Genomic DNA, 20,056 nt, shown 5'->3' with positions numbered 1-20,056 from the left:
TAGACGACGTAACTTGGCATTGAACGCCAAGTACATGCTGCTGTCTGGAGTTAAACGCCAGAAACACGTCATGATCCGGAGTTGAACGCCCAAAACACGTCATAACTTGGAGTTCAACTCCAAGAAAAGCCTCAGCTCGTGGACAGCTTTAGTCTCAGCCCCAGCACACACCAAGTGGGCCCCAGAAGTGGATTTATGCACCAATTATCTTAGTTTACTCATTTTCTGTAAACCTAGGTTACTAGTTTTCTATAAAAACAACTTTTAGAGACTTATTTTGTACCTCATGACATTTTCAGATCTGAATTACATACTTTTTGACGGCATGAGTCTCTAAACTCCATTGTTGGGGGTGAGGAGCTCTGCAGCGTCTCGATGAATTAATGCAATTGTTTCTATTTCACTCAAACGTGCGTATGGTCCGATCTAAGATGTTTATTCGTGCTTAATTATGAAGGAGGTGATGATCCGTGACACTCATCACCTCCCTCAATCTATGAACGTGTGCCTGACAAACACCTCCGTTCTACATCAGACTGAATGAGCTTCTCTTAGATTCCTTAATCGGAATCTCCGCAGTATAAGCTAGAATTGATGGCGGCCACTCTTGAGAATCTGGAAGGTCTAAACCTTGTCTGTGGTATTCCGAGTAGGATTCAAGGATTGAATGGCTGTGACGTGCTTCAAACTCGCGATTGCTGGGCGTGATGACAAACGCAAAAGGATCAATGGATCCTATTCCAACATGATCGAGAACCAACAGCTGATTAGCCGTGCTGTGACAGAGCATCTGGACCGTTTTCACTGAGAGGATGGGAGGTAGCCACTGACAATGGTGACACCCTACATACAGCTTGCCGTAGACGTGCTTTACAAACAATTGAGTTGAATATTACATTACAGAAATTCAAAGGACAAAGCATCTCCAAAACTCCAACATATTTCTCATTACTGCACAACAAGTAACGATTTTATTCTCTTTTATTTTTCCAATCTAATAATTCCAACTGATAATTTTAATTAATATCCTGACTAAGAATAATAAAATAAACATAGCTTGCTTCAAACCAATAATCTCCGTGGGATCGACCCTTACTCACGTAAGGTCTTACTTGGACGACCCAGTGCACTTGCTGGTTAGTTGTACGGATTACAAATTCGTGCACCAATAACCAAGATCTTGAACAACAAATTATCATTCTTAAAACTGAAAATAATTTTCTCAAGGAAAAGCTAAGGGAGGCCGAAACTGCTTGTGATCTTGTTGAAGAAAATAAGCAGTTAAAAGCCCAACTTAGAAGTTGTGAAAGTAACCATTCTATTGTTGCATATGTAAATTGTTTTAAGGAGAATGAAGAGTTGTTGAAAAAGATTAAAAATCTTGAAAATGACTTAGCCAAGTTTACTCAAAGTTCTGAAAATTTAAATCAAATATTGGCTAGTCAAAAACCACTCTTTGATAAAGCTGGTTTGGGATTTTACAAATCTGCTGAGAAACCATCTTTTGAAAATAGAGCTTCATCTTCTAATGACACAAGGTTCCAAGATCCCACCTACTTTAACAAATCAACAACTCCAAGGTTTTGTAGACTATGCAACCGAAATGGACATTTTCCCATTCAATGTTTTTTTGGTGAAAGAATGATTGGTGACAAAGTTTACAAAGTTGTTTTTGATTACAATGGTTTGGATCATAGGAGATGGTTTAACGTGAAAGGATCCAAGAAAATTTGGATACCTAAGGTCACTTGAGCTTATTTTGTAGGTATGCTTAGCATCCAAACGAAAGGAAAATATGTGATACATGGACAGCGGATGTTCTAGGCACATGACCGGAAAGACAACCTTCTTCATAAAGCTTGATGAGTATGATGGAGGACTTGTCACTTTCGGTGATGATGGTAAAGGAAAAATAGTGGCCATTGATAAAGTTGGTAAAAGCTTCTCATCTTGTATAAATGATGTTCTTCTTGTAAATAGTTTGAAACATAACTTACATAGTGTAAGCCAATTGTGTGATTTAGGTTTTGAAGTTGTTTTTAGAAAATTTGTTTGTTTGGTTGTTTGTGAAAAAACTGGGGATATTCTTTTTGAAGCTAAAAGATGCAACAATGTGTATGGATTAACTCTTGAGGACTTGAAAGAATAAAATGTAACATGTTTTACTTCTCTTGAATCTGAAAAATCGCTATGGCATAGAAAGTTGTGTCATGCTAGCATGTCCCAAATTCCTAAAATCAAATTTGATAAGGATCTTACTTGTGATGCTTGTCAATTAGGCAAACAAGTTAAATCCTCTTTTAAACCAAAAGATGGAATTTCAACCAAAAGGCCATTAAAGATGTTACACGTTGATCTTTTTGGTCCAACAAGAACTCAAAGTCTAGGAGGTAAACACTATGGTTTGGTAGTGGTAGATGATTACTCTAGATTTGGTTGGGTACTTTTTCTTGCTCATAAAAATTATGCTTTTCATGTTTTCTCAACTCTTTGCAAGAAAATTCAAAATGAAAAATATTTAAAAGTGGCTCATTTAAGAAGTGATCACGGAAAGGAATTTGAAAACCAAGACTTTGAAAAATTCTGTGATGACTTTGGAATTACTTATAATTTTTCATGCCCTAGAACACCCCAACAAAATGGGGTTGTTGAAAGAAGGAATAGAAGCCTTCAAGAGATGACTAGGGCTATGTTATGTGAGAATGAGGTTCTAAAGTTTCTATAGGCTGAAGCTGTAAATACAGCATGTTATATTTTGAATAGGACCATTATTAGAAAAGGGTTAAAGAAAACTCCTTATGAGGTATGGAAAGGAACCCCTCCAAATCTTAAGTATTTCCATGTTTTTGGATGTAAGTATTTTGTGCTTAATAACAAAGAAAATCTTGGCAAATTTGATCCCAAATTATATGAAGGCATGTTTGTTGGATATTCCACTACTAGCAAAGCCTATAGAATTTATCTCAAAGATCATAGAACCATAGAGGAATCCATACATGTTACTTTTTGTGATTCTAATTTAATTTCCAGTGCTGTGATAGATAATGATTCAGATTGTGAAGAAGCTAGAACAAGCAAAGAAAATTTTAAGTCTGCCCAAAATGAAGAATCTGTCAGTCCAGTTTTGTCTCGTCAGATTGAAGGAGATATTTCCATTTTATCTCCTGAGCCAGCACGAGAAACTGAAATAGTGAGACCCACAGAAGCTCATCAAAGTTCAACACCACTTTGGAAGCCTAGAGAATGAAAGTCCATGAGGGGTTATCCTCACGATTTTATTATTGGTGATCCCTCTCAAGGTGTAACAACAAGATCCTCAACCAAAAGGCAGTCCGAACTAAGCAATCTTGCCTTCTTGTCACAAATGGAGCCCAACAATGTGAGACAAGCTCTTGAAGATCCATCATGGGTCAAAGCCATGCAAGAAGAGCTTGCTCAATTCGACAAGAATGAGGTTTGGACATTAGTACCTTATCCGGATGGTAAGAAGGTAACGGGTACTAAGTGGGTTTTTAAAAATAAACTTGGTGAGGATAGACAAGTTGTTCGTAACAAGGCTAGATTAGTGGCCCAATATTTTGCTCCGGTAGCTAGAATGGAAGTAATTAGGTTGCTTCTTGCCTATGCTGCCCATAAGGGTTTTAAAATGTTTCAAATGGATGTAAAATGTGCTTTCCTTAATGGCTTTATTGATAGAGAAGTGTTTGTGGCACAACCCCTCGGTTTTGAACATAAGAACTTTCCAAATCATGTTTTGAAACTCTCTAAGGCTCTTTATGGTCTTAGACATGCTCCAAGAGCTTGGTATGAAAGGATTAGTGCCTTCTTGTTGGAAAATCAATTTCAAAGGGACACCACGGATACTACTTTATTTATTAAAGCATCTAATGATGATATTCTCCTAGTTCAAGTTTATGTGGATGACATAGTGTTTGGATCGGCCAATGAGACCTTGTGTGAAGAGTTTGGAAAACTCATGACTAGTGAGTTTGAGATGAGTTTAATGGGAGAGCTTACTTTCTTTCTTGGCCTCCAAATTAAACAAACTCCTAGTGGTACTTTTATTCACCAAGGAAAGTATGCAAAAGAACTTATCAAAAAATTTGGCCTAGAAAGTTCCAAATCAATAGGAACACCAATGCATCCTAACACAAAACTTGAAAAGGATGATAATGGGAAAGATGTGGATGAAACAAGGTATAGAGGAATGATTGGTTCACTCATGTATCTAACCTCCTCTAGACCGGATATTGTTCAAAGTGTGGGTGTATGTTCAAGATTTCAATCTCACCCGAAAGAATCTCATCTTTCAGCCGTTAAACGCATCATTAGATACATTAAGGGAACTAGTGATTATGGCTTGTGGTATCCAAAATCTGATGATTTTTGTGCAGTAGGATTTTGTGATGCAGATTATGCGAGAGATAGAGTGGATAGACGAAGTACATCCGGCATGTGTTGCTTCCTTGGAAGCTCACTCAACATGTGGTCAAGCAAAAAATAAGCCACAGTGGCTCTATCCACAGCTGAAGCTGAATATATATTCGCATATGCATGTTGTTCACAATTAATTTGGTTAAAAACACAGTTGGAAGATTACAAATTAAAGATCAATAATATACCCTTATTTTGTGATAATATGAGTGCTATTAATATCTCAAAAAATCCTGTTTTGCACTCAAAAATCAAGCACATTGAAATTAAATATCATTTCATTAGAGAACATGTGCAAAAGGGTACTATTGATATTCAATTTGTAAAATCTGAAGACCAACTTGCTTATATTTTTACAAAACCCCTCTGTGAAGACAGATTCTGCACATTGAGAAAAAGTTTGGGAATGATTGATTTAAGTTATATTGATAACTTGTGAAATTCTGATTCTGCTCAGTTTTGTCTCGTAGGAATGGACGAGATAAAAATAAGAGTGTTGGAAGGGCTATGATCAAGGGGAGGCTGCGCAGAATTTAATTTTTTGTTGGCCCTACCAAATCTCTTTGACCCCACCATGACAGTTTTGTTAGTTCCTCATTTTTTGAAAGTCACAATCTCTTTGTTGTCTCATCAAATCTTATTGGAAGAGGATGGTGTCAAATCAAATCTTTCCCTTCATCTAATCCCTTAATTCTAGGAAACCACCTTTTTCAGTTTATTTCAAATAAAAGAGAAACTCCTTAGGTATTAACCGCCTCTTAATGGACATTTAATTCCCTTAATTCTCTCTCCACTCCACATTTATTGCCTCTCTAACCTCCTTCCACTCACTTCACCCTTCGGCCTTCTCTTCAACTTCCATCTCCATTCATTTTCTTCATACCATGAAAAAGAAAACGGCTCTAAAAAGAAGTAGTCAAACCACTCTCCCAAAAAGTCCACCATTCTCGTCACCCCAAACTCACACCCATATACACCTCTACTCCACGTCCTCTTCTACTCATACACCTCCCTCCAAACAAACTGAGACAATGCACCGGAAAGTCATCGCCCAGAAAACTTCAGGGAGAAGAAAAACAGGAAATAACAAACAACCAAGCGTTGAAGAAGAGGAAGAGGAATCTCATACATCACTCCCTCCATCACCACCAAAGAAGTCCACTCCACATGCATCTGGAAAAAGCTCTCAGAAGACAAAAGGTTTCATGTTGCACGACACCAAAGAACCTGCAAACTTGGAATCACTGGATTTCAAGAACAAATTCCATAAACCTTACTCGCACTATAATCCCTCTCGGTTCTATTCTTGTGCCTTCTACGAATTCCACAAAGAGGTATTAGAAAAATGTCATCTTTGCCCATCATATTTGGTGAATCTTGACTCTCTGGCTGGTAAAGGGATCAATTTCACTTCTCTGTTCGTGCCCTGAAGTGGACTCCCCTGCTCCACATTAAGAAAATGGTTTACCCGGGGCTGGTCCGGGAATTCTATGCGAACATGCACCTAATAGATGGCTCAATCCATTCCTATGTAAAACGTGTTTACATGACTCTCAATCCTCAAACCATAACCGCTGCTCTAGGGTACACGGATGAAGGGTCAAAAGTATACATGACTGACAAATGGGATGACCAGATTGGAGTCACTCATCAAACTGTTCTGCAGCACATTTGTGCAAACTTGTCTGGTTTAGATGGGTCAATTCCCACTCATAAAGCTCTCGGCCCTGAGAACTCACTGCTACATAGGAGCATCACTCATATCCTGACACCACAAAGTGGTTCTCACCACAGAGTAACAGTTTCTGACTCCATTATTCTCTTTGCCCTTGTTACCTCTTCTCCAATTTCCTTTGCTTATCTTATGATTCGTCACATGTGGGAATCGGTTAAAAGTACTAAAAAGGCTAATCTTTCTTATGGAATGTTCCTCACTAGTATCTTTGAGTATTTTAAAATTGATTTGACTAATGAGGCTGTTGAGAACAAGGTTTCACAGATCAAAGGAGGAGGAGCTTCTGGTAAGAAAAGCAAGCGCTCAATGCCCTCTGAGCCGTCACTCAGTGACCTTGAGAGTCGCCCTACCAAACCATCTAAAGTGACCGAATCCATTAGGAAAGTTCTTAATGAATTTCTTAATATGTCCAAGCTAATGTTTCAATCACACAAGGCCGCACGAAAGTTAGCATATGAAAATGAAAGAGCTTGGCAGAAATGTCAAGAAAAGGTGGGCTTGATGATTCAAAGCTTTGAAGATGAGATGGGGACAGAGGACAAGAAAGAAGACTCTGGCTCGGAGTACAACCTTTCAGATGATTGATGACTATTCTTTCTTTCATTATTGATATTGGCATGTTTTAGGCTCAATTTGATACTCTGTTTTGTTTGTGCGGATACTATTAGTCCTATAACTCTGTGACACTCTATGGATACTTTTGAGAAATATTCTGGCTATTTGGCTTGCTATGTCAAATTCTTTTTGCAGGTGCCCTTGATGCCAAAAGAGGGAGAGATAATGCTGAAAATTGAAACTGAAAAACAGGAGATGAAATTCTTTTTGAGAGTTTATGATCACCTTTGTTGATGCTTAATAATGCATACTGATAATGCATTTGATTTATCCTGTGATTGCTGCTGTTTCTTGATGTCTATCCTGGTAAAATGCTTGGTTGATTATAATTGTGATACATTTATTTTTTCCATATGGCTGCTGGTTGTTAATATGCATGTTTGGATTATCTTGATGAATAAGTTTTGGATTGGGAACACACTTCTGACTCATCTTGGTAAACATGCTGGCTGAATACTTTATTGGCAGTTCCTTTAAGCATTAGGTATGAAAATAAATATTGAAAATTGCTGTGATCAAGTCATGATTAAAAATATTTTCTTACCATAAGTATGATGCTCTGATTTGATTGGAAAATATTTTTAAACAGCATTTTATTTTCAAAGATTTTTTGGCTAATTATGTTGTGTGTTTGAGCAGAAAATCAAATTATTGATAACAAATGAGTTTTGATTATCATCCAATTCTGCTCATAAATCAAGCCATTCAACATCTTACATTAAATATGTTGAATAACATTGTTGCCTTAGGCTTGATAAAAATGATTACAGGTTGAAGCTTCCCTTGGTAAAAATGGTATATATTAAGGGGGAGCCATGTGACAATTAGAAAGGGGGAGAAATTCAAATATTCAAAGGGAGTACTCTATACTCTAATCTTTAATTTGTTTCCATTTCAATTTTAATAATGTTTGTCATTAAGGGGGAGATTGATGAGTTTGGAAAACTCAAATTTATTTTGATGATGAACAAATATTATTGAAATAATTAATTACAAAATTATTAAATTAATTTTCATTTAACATATGTTAATTAATAATTTTGTGATGCAGGTTTTCTTATTGGACCGAACAGAAAAGCAGAATTATTGCAAGCCCAATATGCTTAAAACCATTCATCCTTGTTTAATGTTTCCTATATTATGTGGCTGAAGCAATTTGTGATTATTTGGGTCAGAATCCAAACATTATCATAGGCCCAAATTAAAGTTAACATTCAGCATTGATACAAAAATTCTTTGATCCATATGGATGAATTAATGGTTACATTACTTGGGCCAAAATTGAACTATTATTGCTACAAGCCCAAGTTAATAATTTTTGCTATACAACCAATGCATGATCCGAAAATAATTAACCAGGAAAGTAAATGTTGTTATTGCTTTATGCCTTCAACGGATCTCACACTTCACCATGTGATGGAATTCAAATTTTATTAAAGTGAAGTTAATAAATGCATGGGAACTATGAGAGAGAAAGTGTCATTGATTTGATTGAGGACATCAATGCTGCACGCTAAACTATAAGGGAAGTAAAAGCAATCTCATTTCAATTAATTTGATTCATTTAATTGCTTTTCTTCTAGCTCTATCTTCTCTCTCATCTCTTTCTTCTCTTCGGTCATATCACAGAGGAAATTATGGAAGCTAAGTTGAGCTACCAAAAGAAAGAAGGAGCTACATGCATCAAGACCATCGAACTGATGGCAAGAAAACATAAAAAATGTAGTGGCTGAGATTCTTATCATTTATGGTAAGATATGGTGATGAAATCTTGGCTTCTCCATACCAAAAATAGTTGAAGGAAATTCGGCCAGCAAGGAGAAGATCCTTGGAGGGATGGCTTGTCTCTGCTTTTGTGTTCACTCATCACAGAAGGTAGCTAGGGTGGCTACGTGAGGGAGGAAGCAAAAGTGGAGCAGATGAAGCTATCATCATCATGAAGCATCAAGGGCCAGAAATTCATCTTGGAGAGCAAGCCAAGGATGAAGCGCTCGGATTGATGAAGAGTGATGACCAAGGAAGGACTAGAGGTAATTGCATGTTGGGTTTTGCATGAGTTATCTCTTCTCTCTCTCTGGCCGAACCGGTTTTGTTCTTGGAGAAGAAGAAGTTGGCTTGGTTTTTGGCTTCAAATGTGGAGGCTTCCCTCTTCTATAAAAAGAGAGAACAGCCACGGTTTGGAGCAAGGAGTAAGTAGTGAGAGTGCAAAGCACAGAAGTCTCAGAGCTACCTAGGCTAACAGATTTCTCTTCTCCTTCAATATATTCTGTTTTGTATTTTTCTATTTAATTTTGTCATGTCTTAAGTCTCATGGAAAAAGGCAAACAGTGAGGTTTGTATGAAAAAGCCATAGAGCGAAAAAGGCAGAGAGTGCAAAATTAAAAGAAAAAGCCATAGATGTCCTTAGAGTTCTTTTGTACATATGTGTTGTGTATCATGATTCTGCGGGAATCCCCTTGTAAGTTGGGTTAGCACTTTACAGTCTGTAATCAAGAAGATTATAGTGAAATTCCATCACAGTTGTGATGGAGACTGGATGTGGGCTGCACTGCACTTAGCAGCTGAACCAGGATATATCTAGGTGTAATTTTCTCTCTTCTCTACTCCATTTCTGCTCTACTGCACAGGAGCTTAAACTGAAAAATATCTCGTGCCAAGTGACGAGACAAAAATAAAAATCTCGTGGCTAGGGACGAGACAAAAATAAAAAAAGTCTCCTGAAGTCATTTCAAAGACCAGCAAGCATTACTGAGTAAAAAGGGGCTAAGATTCAACCCCCCTTCTCTTAGCCACTAAAACCATCAAGTATTTACTTAAATATTTTAAGAGAGTTTAATTTTGGTATTCTACGAATGTAAATCTTTTTTTTACATAATTATTCAATTAAATTCATGTATTACTAATTTTTTTTAGTGTAAATTTGAAAACTAATAACTTTTAATGATATCATAATTTACTATTGAATGCCTATATAAAATTCTATGCATATAGAAATTAAATTAATATTTGAAATGGAAAAAAATAAAATCAAACATGCTAGAATATATTTCCTAGTGCCATTCTAGTTGTTATGTTTACACATAAGACTGGTATATTATAAATCTCTTATTACACCCACTCTTCATTCTTCAAAAGTAGTGATTCCAATGACTTGTTCTGCAAGCAATGACCACTCTGCTTCAATATTAACCTGTGTTACCCTTGCCCATTCTTTCTCAGCTTTCAACCTTGGCACTTGGTTCCTCAAACCATCCCTTTCACTTCTCAGAATCTTTGCAATCTCAAATACTTCTCTCTTTCTCTTAGCAGCTATGTTACTCTCTGCTGATAAATCCGCAATCTCAGTTTTTATGGCATTGATTTGCACTTCAAGCTCCCTCTTCTTTTCCTCCAAAGATTCCAACTGATCCCGCAGAGTATCTTCCACCATCTTAACTCCCTTGTATTCTTCCTTGTTCCCTTTAAGTTCCTCTTTCACTTTCTCAGCTCTCAATAGTTCTTTGTCTGCTGATTCAAGTTTCACACTCGCAATGTTGTAATCCACACTCCATTGAGCAAAACTTGTTGAAAGCTGTGATAACAATAAATTTGTTCTCAGAGAAACTCCTTCTTCTGGAGGCAAAGTGAGGAGATACTTTAGCTTATCTTTCAACAATCCAGAACGCCCAGGGTGTAACAAAAGAGAGAACTTTTTCGTGACCAAGTCTCGCAGAAACTGCAATTCTTTCTTTGTTTCTTCACTAGGCCTTGTTATAACAGATAGAATGTTGGCTTGGTTTCCATGGGGATAAGACTCAGAATCTGTCTCTGCTTCAAGGGAGGCATAAAATGCTTCCATATTGTCCTCATTAACAGAAGATTGAACAATACTCGTGTATGCTTCTGCATTAGGCACTGATTGTTGACCATTATCCATTCTTGCTGGAAAATGAGTATGTGTATGATAAATATCTACTTGGTTTACATTTATATGATCAATAGCTTCTGCATTCGCTTCAACTAGGATAATTGATTTTTGTTTGATATTGTGGAGACCAATATTTTCAGAAACATGAGGATTTGATGAACCATTGATTTCTTTTCCAGAATTGATTTTATATCCCACTTGTGTTTCATTATTTATTCTTCTTGATGCAGTCATACTTGACTCCTGAAATCATGAAAAGAATAATAGTAAGAATAAAAGAATTTTCCCATATAGCAGAACTAAGAAAACTGTATTTTAATTATTTTAGGCTTACTGGGGCAATTCCATCCTTGTTAAATTTTCCTTTCTTATGATGCTTTAGCTCTTCCTCATTGATACTAACAAAGGCTTCTTGTGTTCCTCTTGAAGGATCCATAAGTATTTTGTGGGAATCGGCATCTACAAGATCAACAAAGAAAATGCAATTAGATTAGTAACAATACTTACTCCAATATCATGATATTTTTCAATGTTGTAAGGATCCTATTTACCATACCTGTTTCTTTCTCATGATTTGAGATTTTGCATATTTCTGGGATTTGAAGATTGATCGAAGCTAAATATTGCTCCTCTTCAACTTCCATGGACTGGTTGTCAGTCTCACTGTCTAGTTCCAACTCCTCATCATAGTCAGACAAATCATCACCTGTTCTTTTTCCGGAATGAAGATTTCCCAAGAGCTCAGCAATATTCTTGGGGAAGAACTTAGCTAATACTGTAGGGAAAACAACATCTTGGCTTGTTTCATCATAAAAATCCAAATCATCATTTATGTTATCATAGGCACTATTTGAGCCATGTAGATCAGGACTAATAAAGGAGACATCATGGATGTTCATTCTTTCTTTGTAAAGATGGATTCCACAGCCTTTAACAATTACATCTTTTGGCTCATTCATGACTGAACATGAAATCTTCACATGATTCCAGTCAGACTTTATTTGTTCCCTGATGTTGTGTCGTTCACTTTCTGTGAGGTAAATTTGCAGATCAAACAACCATACATGATCCACTGGCCATCCTCTTTTTTCTTGAAATACTAGGAGGTCATTGATGAACAAGTGGAATTCGCACATATGATCGGTTCTCTGTTCGTCTTGGCCTCCTAACAGAAAAAAAAGAGCAATGTTGGGGAACTTTCTACGAACCCAGAAATCTGCAGACCCTCCTTTGCAGCAATGGTCAAACCATTTTGGAATTTGTCTCCTGAGCACAACAATGTCTAAGTACTCAACTTCATGAAATGCCTGTTATAGTAACAAAATTGATCATTCTTAGCAGCTAAAACAAACATGCCAATGATGAAGTTCAAGAAAGAGAAAGAACAAAGGAGAAATATGAACCTGACTCAATATTACATCTGATGACCGCGAAGTCAATGACATGCAATTCCTTGCATTTATGTATTGTAAGTCTGGTGGAAGCACTGAAATATCTCTAAGCTGATTGCAGTTATCAACATGTAGCAGCAAGAGGCTTGAAAGATCTTCAATACAATCAGGAATTGTTGTGAAGCTATTATTTGATAGGATCAACCATTTCAATTGAAGAAAACAACTGAGAATTAACTCAAGATCCACATCTGATAGATCACAACTTTTGAGAGTTAGTCTACTTAACTTTGGGAGCGAATCAATTCTGTCCTTTAATAACTTCCACAAGAGCTTTGGAAGTTGAGGACATTCTTCCACATTCAGCTCTTCAATATTTTGAAACATGGTAGGATTGCTAGGTAGAACCTCAAAACTTTTGCAGGATCTCAAAATTAACTCTTCAATACTACTGAAGTTTTCAACTGAGTTTGGAAACTCTTTTATGGCAGTCCCTCCTATATCAATATTTTTCATATTTCCCACTTTTTCCAAAACATTTGGGAAACTCTGAATGCTAGAACATTCCCTAAGGTTAAGGTATTCAAGAGATTTTGACCTCAGGCCACTTGGAAATCCCTCGAGTTTGGGACATCGTTCGGTGCTCAGTGTGACTAGTTTGTTGAGATGTCCAACAGAATCATGAATCTCAACCAAGTTTGGACAATCATTAGCAAGAATTCTTGTTAAATTTGGTGTTCCAGACACATCAGGTAATGTAGTTAGAGAGTCACAACCACTGAAGTTCATATATGTCAAATGGTCAAATTTCTGCATGATGCTCTCCCCGGTTCACAATAGCTATTGTCTTAACCTTTCTTATACATTCATAAACCAATATACCCAAACGTGATTTGCATCTAAATACATTGATTTGTGAATGTACCAAAAAGGTTAAAAACAACAGTTATTATGAACCGGATGTAGTAAATAGGAAGAAATAGTTAGTTCACAGAATATATGTATATGACATAAAGGATAGAAATAAGAATGATCATGAACATGCCTTGAATGGCTCATCCATTGTGAGAATACTATGGGGCAAGTTGAGTACAACAAGTGTCTCTGGATGAAAATCAGCTGGCAAAGAAGGTAAAGGATATTCATCCCAATCAAGCAATCTCAAATTATTTGGCAGATGATTGGGGGCTCCAGAAACTTGTGCATTCCGAACTATGAGAATCCTAAGTCTTTTCATATTCTCAAAGGTGTTGGAATTTAATGGAACTTTTTGTTTCAGGTTGGTCATGTCCAGCATTATGCCTTCAATTGCATCCGTTCCCTTTGTAATTACAAGCACCATTAATGAAATATCACATATGCTGTCTAGTAAGTATTTCTAGAAAAAGAAAAGAAAGTATTGCTTTGAAAGTAAATAAAGCTATGCACTTACTGTGTTTTTTGTCAGGACCTCAAGAACATCATCACAGTGCCATAGTCTTCTACGTTTCCCCGGATCGAATGGCGAATCCTTTCTAGCAATGTCTCTTCCAAGGTCTTGTATAAGATCATGCATCTTAATTGTGTTGGCATCACTAATAGTTACTAGAGATTTGTCAATAAGTACTCCAATGCCATATTCTGGAAAGAAACTTGAGGCCACTAGTGTCTTTTCCACATCCTGTCTAAAGTTTCCTTTGAAGAAACATGCAATGTCAAGGAAAATTTCCTTCTCATTATCATCCAAATTATCATAGCTTACTCTGAGCACATCTAAGATCTCTCTGCTTGGAATTCTTTCATATTTCTTCAATGCACTTTCCCATTCTTCAATTGTTTTGCCAAACAGATCAGAACCAATCACATTCAAAGCCAGTGGAAGGCCTTTGGCATATTGAACCATGCGGTTCGCAATGTTGACATAATTTTCCTTTGGCTGCTTTCTTCTAAAAGCATTTAAACTAAATAGCTCAAGAGATTCATGATCATTCAACTGTTTCATTTCATATATGTTTCCATTTTCAACCCCATGAGCAGTTAGCAAATGTTTGTCCCTTGTTGTTATGATGATTCTACTTCCGGAACCAAACCAATCATGGCTGCCAGCCAAGGATCTCAGTTGTCGCAGGTTGTCTACGTCATCAAGAATCAGAAGAACCTTCTTGGTGCAAAGCCTTCTCTTTATTATGGGAATTCCTCTGTTCACATCACCCAACTTGATGTTTTCTCCAAGAAAATTATGGAGAAGAGTCTCTTGTAGTTGGATCAAACCATGTTTCATTGTATTTTCTCTTACATCAGCAAGAAAGCTTGACCCTTCAAACCTGCTAGAAATTGAGTTGTACACAGCTCTAGCAATGGTTGTTTTGCCAATTCCACCAATGCCATAGATTCCAACCATTTTGATATCATTAGAATTTGGTGCTAGGAGCCTCACCACTTTTGACACTCTATAGTTTAATCCAACTGGGTGATCAGCAATGTGTAAAGAGGTAATGTTTAGTATGCTTGATATTTTCTCAGTAATCTCTTGAATAAACTTATACTCATACCTGTGACAATAATCATAAAAATCCATCTCCTTTAAATTGAATTCATTGGGTTGCTCAGGTTTGCAAAGTGAGAAAGTTAGAGAAAACTAATCATTCTTAGTATTTAATGAGATGCACTTATGCTCAATGAAAGTTATCAATTATTTACAAGTGATTAATTTTTAGTACTTTTTCATTTTGCAACCCTACACACTTTAGAGGGGCCAAATTAAAAAAATATATTAAGACTATCCAAAAATAAAATATTATGACTTAAAATGAGAATTTATAAGTGTACAGTGTAGGCATTCTTAAAAGACAGATGCATAAGTATCTTGCATTAATATAGAGTATGAGAAAGAACTGTATCCAAAGAGTATATATAATATAAATAGCCTAACCTGATAATTAGAGTGTAATGTAATTATTAAGACAAGATAACCAATATTTTGTTATCATCAGAATGTTGTAACAACAAGAATTACTCTAATAAATTTGTGCTATCTACTTTAATTAAACATTTTGTTCTTATTGATCATATGGACAAATGATATTTCTTTAATCACGTATAGCACTTAATTAAGTATAAAATATTCTCTAACAAAAAATACTATTACTACATTTTAACTTGAAATTAACTTCAAGTTAGGTGTAAGGATCACTGGCTAGAGCTCATGAAGCTAGGAGTCAACTTTCAAACAACATGATTATTGGTTTATTCCCTTATTTTGGTGCACTATAATATGAAGCCAACAAAGTGAAGATAATTCTCAAACTTGGTAAAGAACAAATTTAAATCTTACAATGACTTGAAATTAATATATAATCAATCAGACACACTACTGGAAAATGATGATTCAGGTTTGCAACACACAACTGGAGAAAAATTAATCTAATTTACCAAAACTAATATCAAAATGATCATTAAAATAAACTTGAAAGAAAAGCTTATAAAGCAAGAAATGTATATACCCATTTTTGAAACTCCATCCTGACAAATTGGCTGCTTCTTTCAATGCAATCCTCCACTTACTTACTGTCTCTTTGCCATGCCTTTCTTCATGCTTTTCCATTGACCTTCCAAAACTCTCCCTTTGATGCCTTACCACAGAAGCATCAACAAAGTAGAAAATGGGAATCACCAACTGTCCCTTCTTTTTCATGCACCCCATGATCTCAACCAACTCATCAAGACACCAACTTGAGGATGCATAGTTTTCTGAGAAAACAACCACAGCAATTCTAGACTCTTCAATTGCTTTGACTAGTGCATATGGAATCCCTTCTCCTTTCTTCAGCCTTATGTCATCTCTGAAAATGTGGATTCCCTTTCTGTCCAGGGCATCGGTAAGGTAGCCGGTGAAGTTGCAACGCGTGTCTTTCCCGTGGAAGCTCACAAAGACATCATATGTCCAACCATGGTTTGAGCAAGAAGTGGAAGAAGAATCTTGATTTGCCATAGATAGCTCCCAAAACTATTCTTAGCAATTCCTATACATGCTTATTATTATGCTATCACAAAAGAATGTGAAAGAGTTTTAGATGAAACCATATGAAGTGCCATAAGAACCATCAAGCTAGCTATATTAACTGATTTTTCCAGTTGACTTTGGTTACATAAATTGTTGGCACTTGGCATTATAATGGAACATATAGAAGTCAACGAAATGAGAACCCACTGTTAACATTGATATTGGTGACAAGTTGTCATATATTGATTTGGATTAATTAATTGTAGTTTTCCAAAGTGACAAACTAACAATGCGAAGTATAAGTCACCATTAGATACTAATAAATAACTTTTTTTTCTTTTTTTTTCCTTTAATGATGATACGGTGTGTAAGCTACTAAATAATTTAACCTGTTATTATAATTATTCTATCCAAAATCTAGAAGAGAAAACCGAGGGAAACAAATACTGGTGAAAATATTGTAAATCAATTCATAGTTTCGCTTATATAATATATAGTGAAGAATAAGTTAAAAATATGAAGGTTCTGCTTCAGGGAATAATAAAAAGTAAATGTTTAATACATAATGCATGTTTAACAATATATATAAATATGAAGGCTCTTATAAATTCCTGTTTTTCACCATCTACTAAAATTTTCTTGCAGTAGTGATCATGAGCATTCGGCAATGGTTTTTTTATTGTTTTTCTTTGTAAAAGATTGATCACATTCCCATTGGCCACTTTTTCCCTCAAATTCATCCAGTTGAAAATCCCTATACTCCTGTGTCCTGTCGAAAATCTAATCCAAGGTTTCGCACCTCTTCAAAGTTCAAAGCTCCATTAGAATGTTCGGGAATAATTATGAGAAATGCGCTTCAAATTCACTGAAGGAACAAAATTAGCACAAAATTACTAGGACAGATAAAATGGAGGAGGAATATACTATTAAGTTATTTAGATACTAAACTTTTAAAATAACAAATATCCGCATGTCTAGCAACGAATATATAGTTCAGACAGTGCAAATTATTAGAAAATTGTGGATACAAATATTGTGTTCTTTACTTCTTTTAGATATATATTAGTTTATGAATACATTAAAAAATGAAAACAACTAAACAAGATATAATGAAAGAAGCATATTTTAAAATGACTAGTTCATTGTAGAAAATGTTGGTGATGAGACAACTATGTAGTCGAAAAATATAAGCCACTTCAAAATACTAAGATATTAATTATGAAAATAATAATATCACTCCTTGTCTGATTTTTTTTTTATTGTATTCTGTATAAATTTATAAAAGAAATATTATCAAAATAAGAGTGATATAACGATATTATCATCTTTTTATTAATTATAATGAATAAATAAAAAAATACTAAGATACTAAAAATTGTCTAATAATGAAATTGTAATTTATGCAAATATTTAACTGCATATTATCTAATATAATAATAAATAGCTTAAAGCTATACCTTAATGTTAATGTTGTTAACAATATAAAATATTTTATTTTGAAAGTATATTAAAAACAATGATATTGTAAAAATATAAAAGCACACGTATTAAAGAAAGAATAATAAGAATACCACAAATGCATTTACCTTGCACTATGCTAGTTCCACTTTGTTGTGTTGAATCCACTGAATTAGATTCCCCAGTAACATTATTATAAGGATTGGTGAATTGGACATCCTTCATGCTATTTTTTTCTTTGAATACATGAATTCCAATTTGCATGTCAATTTCTGTCCACCCCCTTGGAGAATAGACATCAACAAAAATCTTGGCATGATTCCATTCTTTATTTCTCACAAGTGCTTCATTCACACTGTTTTCATATTTCATTTGTTTTTCATGGAGAATGAATATATGATCAGCTTCTGCCTCTTGCACAAACCAATACTTCTTGTTCTCTAGAAGCCACTTATTTACTGTATTGCCATTGATCTCCAATTTGGGGCAAAAATAGAATGCTATTTGGTGTTTACCCAATGCTCCAAGGAAAACACAAAGTGAAATGGCAGGAAACTTATTTCGAAACCAGAAAGAGACTGATGAATTTCCATTATTACAGGGATGGAACCACTCTGGAATGCAATTCCCTGACCCTGGCACAAAACGCCATATGTTTCTACCCACCTCGCGTAATTCCTGCTGGCCATAGTTTTATTAGTGTATCAATTAAAGTTATAAGATTATGGTACCAAGAACTATTAAATCAAATATGGTTCAAATTCGTTAATAAAATTTTTCTAAAAATATTTTAAAATACGATAAAAATAATAAAAAAATATATTTTCTTAAAAGTAAGAAATAACTTTTGTAATTTAATATATGAATCTATTTACAAATTTGATAAGGTTGCACAAATTTTTGGATTAATTAAACTTAATATATATTATAAGCACCTAAATAAATGTAATGTAATGTAACTAAATATAATACAAATAAATGATATTTCATTTTTGATCACGTATTTATTCTTTCAAATATTTTACTAGGATTTAAAATTTAGAAGTTTAAACACTTTTTTAACACAATAAATATTAAAAATCTGAAAAAATATCATTTTTCAATACGATATTAGTGGAGACTCACATGCATTTGTCTTCAAGTGAAGTTGATAGTTGAATATCGTTAAATGATTTAACAAATTTGATTAAATTGTGATCTAACCATTTTCAACCGTCAACTTGGCGTAAAGATAAACTACATATGAGTATGGAGAGGTATCAATTACTGAAGAGACACAAACCTCATTCAATAGCATGCTTATATATGAGGAAGGCAGGCTCAAGCAATTTGTTGCAGATAAACCTTCTGGTGGAATTCCTTTTATTATCTGAAGATTTTCACAATTATCTACAATGAGTCTCCTGAAATTGTAGTATTCTTTGGTACTTCCAGGAAGAATTGTGAGGTCTAAATCTTTTAAAGATCTACAACATGTCACGGAAAGTGTTTCCAAGTTGGGCGGAAGCCATCTAATACTTTGAAGATTATGACACTGATCCAAATTCAATTCCTTCAAAAGAAGACACTCCATGATGCAATCAGGAAGGAATCTGAAATTAACACGGAACAAGTCTAATTCTTCCATATACATAGAAAACCAACCAAATAAGTTTGGAAATATTCCATGTGATATAGTACACTGAGATGCATGTAGTGTGCTGTTTGAAGACTCCATCCAACTCAATTTTTCTTCACCTTCATCTTGGTTAGGTGTTCGACAAAACAAGATGTGTCTCAGTTCTGGCAATAAGGTAATGTTGCTCGGTAACTGAAGCATTCCACATTCAACCATTTCCAAGTCTCGAAGCCGAGTAAGATTTTGGATGGAATTTGGCAATTCTTTTATGGGAGTATACTGCAATCTTAGCCGTGTTATCTTTTCCATCTTGTCTAATATCTCTGGAAAATTCTCAAGGCTTGAACACCATGAGAGATCAAGTTCTTCAAGAGATGGCAACAAAAGGGATGGAAAGCTTCTGAGCTTACAACAACCAAAGGCATTAAGTAATCTAAGTTTAATCAAAAACCCAACTGACTCATCAATTTCAATCAAATTCACACAGTATGAAAATGATAATTCTACTAAATTCTCTGCAGAAAATAGATCAGGTATAGCTTTTATGGCAGTGCAATCTAACTCAAGCTTTGTTAAATTCTCCATCTTTTCTAAGATTTTTGGAAAATTCTCAAGATTTGAGCAGCTGGTGAAGTTGAGTTCTTCAATAGATGGTAACTTAAGGGGTGGGAAGCTCCTAAGCTTGCTGCAACCAAAGGCATTTAATATCTTAAGCTTCCTCAGATTTCCAACCGATTCATCAATTTCAGTCAAACTCTCACAGTTTGAGAATGATAGTTCTTCCAGATTTGGGGTAGAAGATAGACTAGGTATAGCTTTTACACATTCAGCATCATCAAAATTCAAAACTCTCATGTTCACAAACTCCTGGAAAAGTCAATTAAAAGGAATCACATGAATGTTGGTTAATAGAATG

The 20,056-nt window shown here is 35.2% G+C and overlaps 2 protein-coding genes across 2 annotated transcripts; both read right to left on the bottom strand.

The window, feature by feature from the left end:
- Positions 1-9,755: 9,755 nt before the first annotated feature.
- LOC130979967 (TMV resistance protein N-like) lies at positions 9,756-16,209 on the bottom strand. Its single transcript, XM_057903543.1, has 7 exons — positions 15,565-16,209; positions 13,515-14,613; positions 13,128-13,403; positions 12,095-12,892; positions 11,248-11,998; positions 11,026-11,150; positions 9,756-10,934 (listed from the first exon to the last, which is right to left on the bottom strand). The coding sequence occupies exons 1-7, from the start codon at positions 16,050-16,052 to the stop codon at positions 9,906-9,908; spliced, it is 4,566 nt and encodes a 1,521-aa protein (XP_057759526.1). The 5' UTR covers positions 16,053-16,209; the 3' UTR covers positions 9,756-9,905.
- A 458-nt stretch (positions 16,210-16,667) lies between these two features.
- On the bottom strand, positions 16,668-19,995 carry LOC130981156 (disease resistance protein RPV1-like). The gene is made up of 3 exons (XM_057904776.1): positions 18,805-19,995; positions 17,651-18,200; positions 16,668-16,929 (listed from the first exon to the last, which is right to left on the bottom strand). Exons 1-3 carry the CDS (start codon positions 19,993-19,995, stop codon positions 16,886-16,888), a joined length of 1,785 nt encoding a protein of 594 aa, XP_057760759.1. The 3' UTR covers positions 16,668-16,885.
- Positions 19,996-20,056: the final 61 nt, after the last annotated feature.

This window comes from Arachis stenosperma, chromosome 5 (assembly GCF_014773155.1).
Source record: "Arachis stenosperma cultivar V10309 chromosome 5, arast.V10309.gnm1.PFL2, whole genome shotgun sequence".
Lineage (NCBI taxonomy): Eukaryota > Viridiplantae > Streptophyta > Magnoliopsida > Fabales > Fabaceae > Arachis > Arachis stenosperma.
Note: the sequence above shows the minus strand (reverse complement) of the source record. Positions and strands in the feature narration are given on the sequence as shown.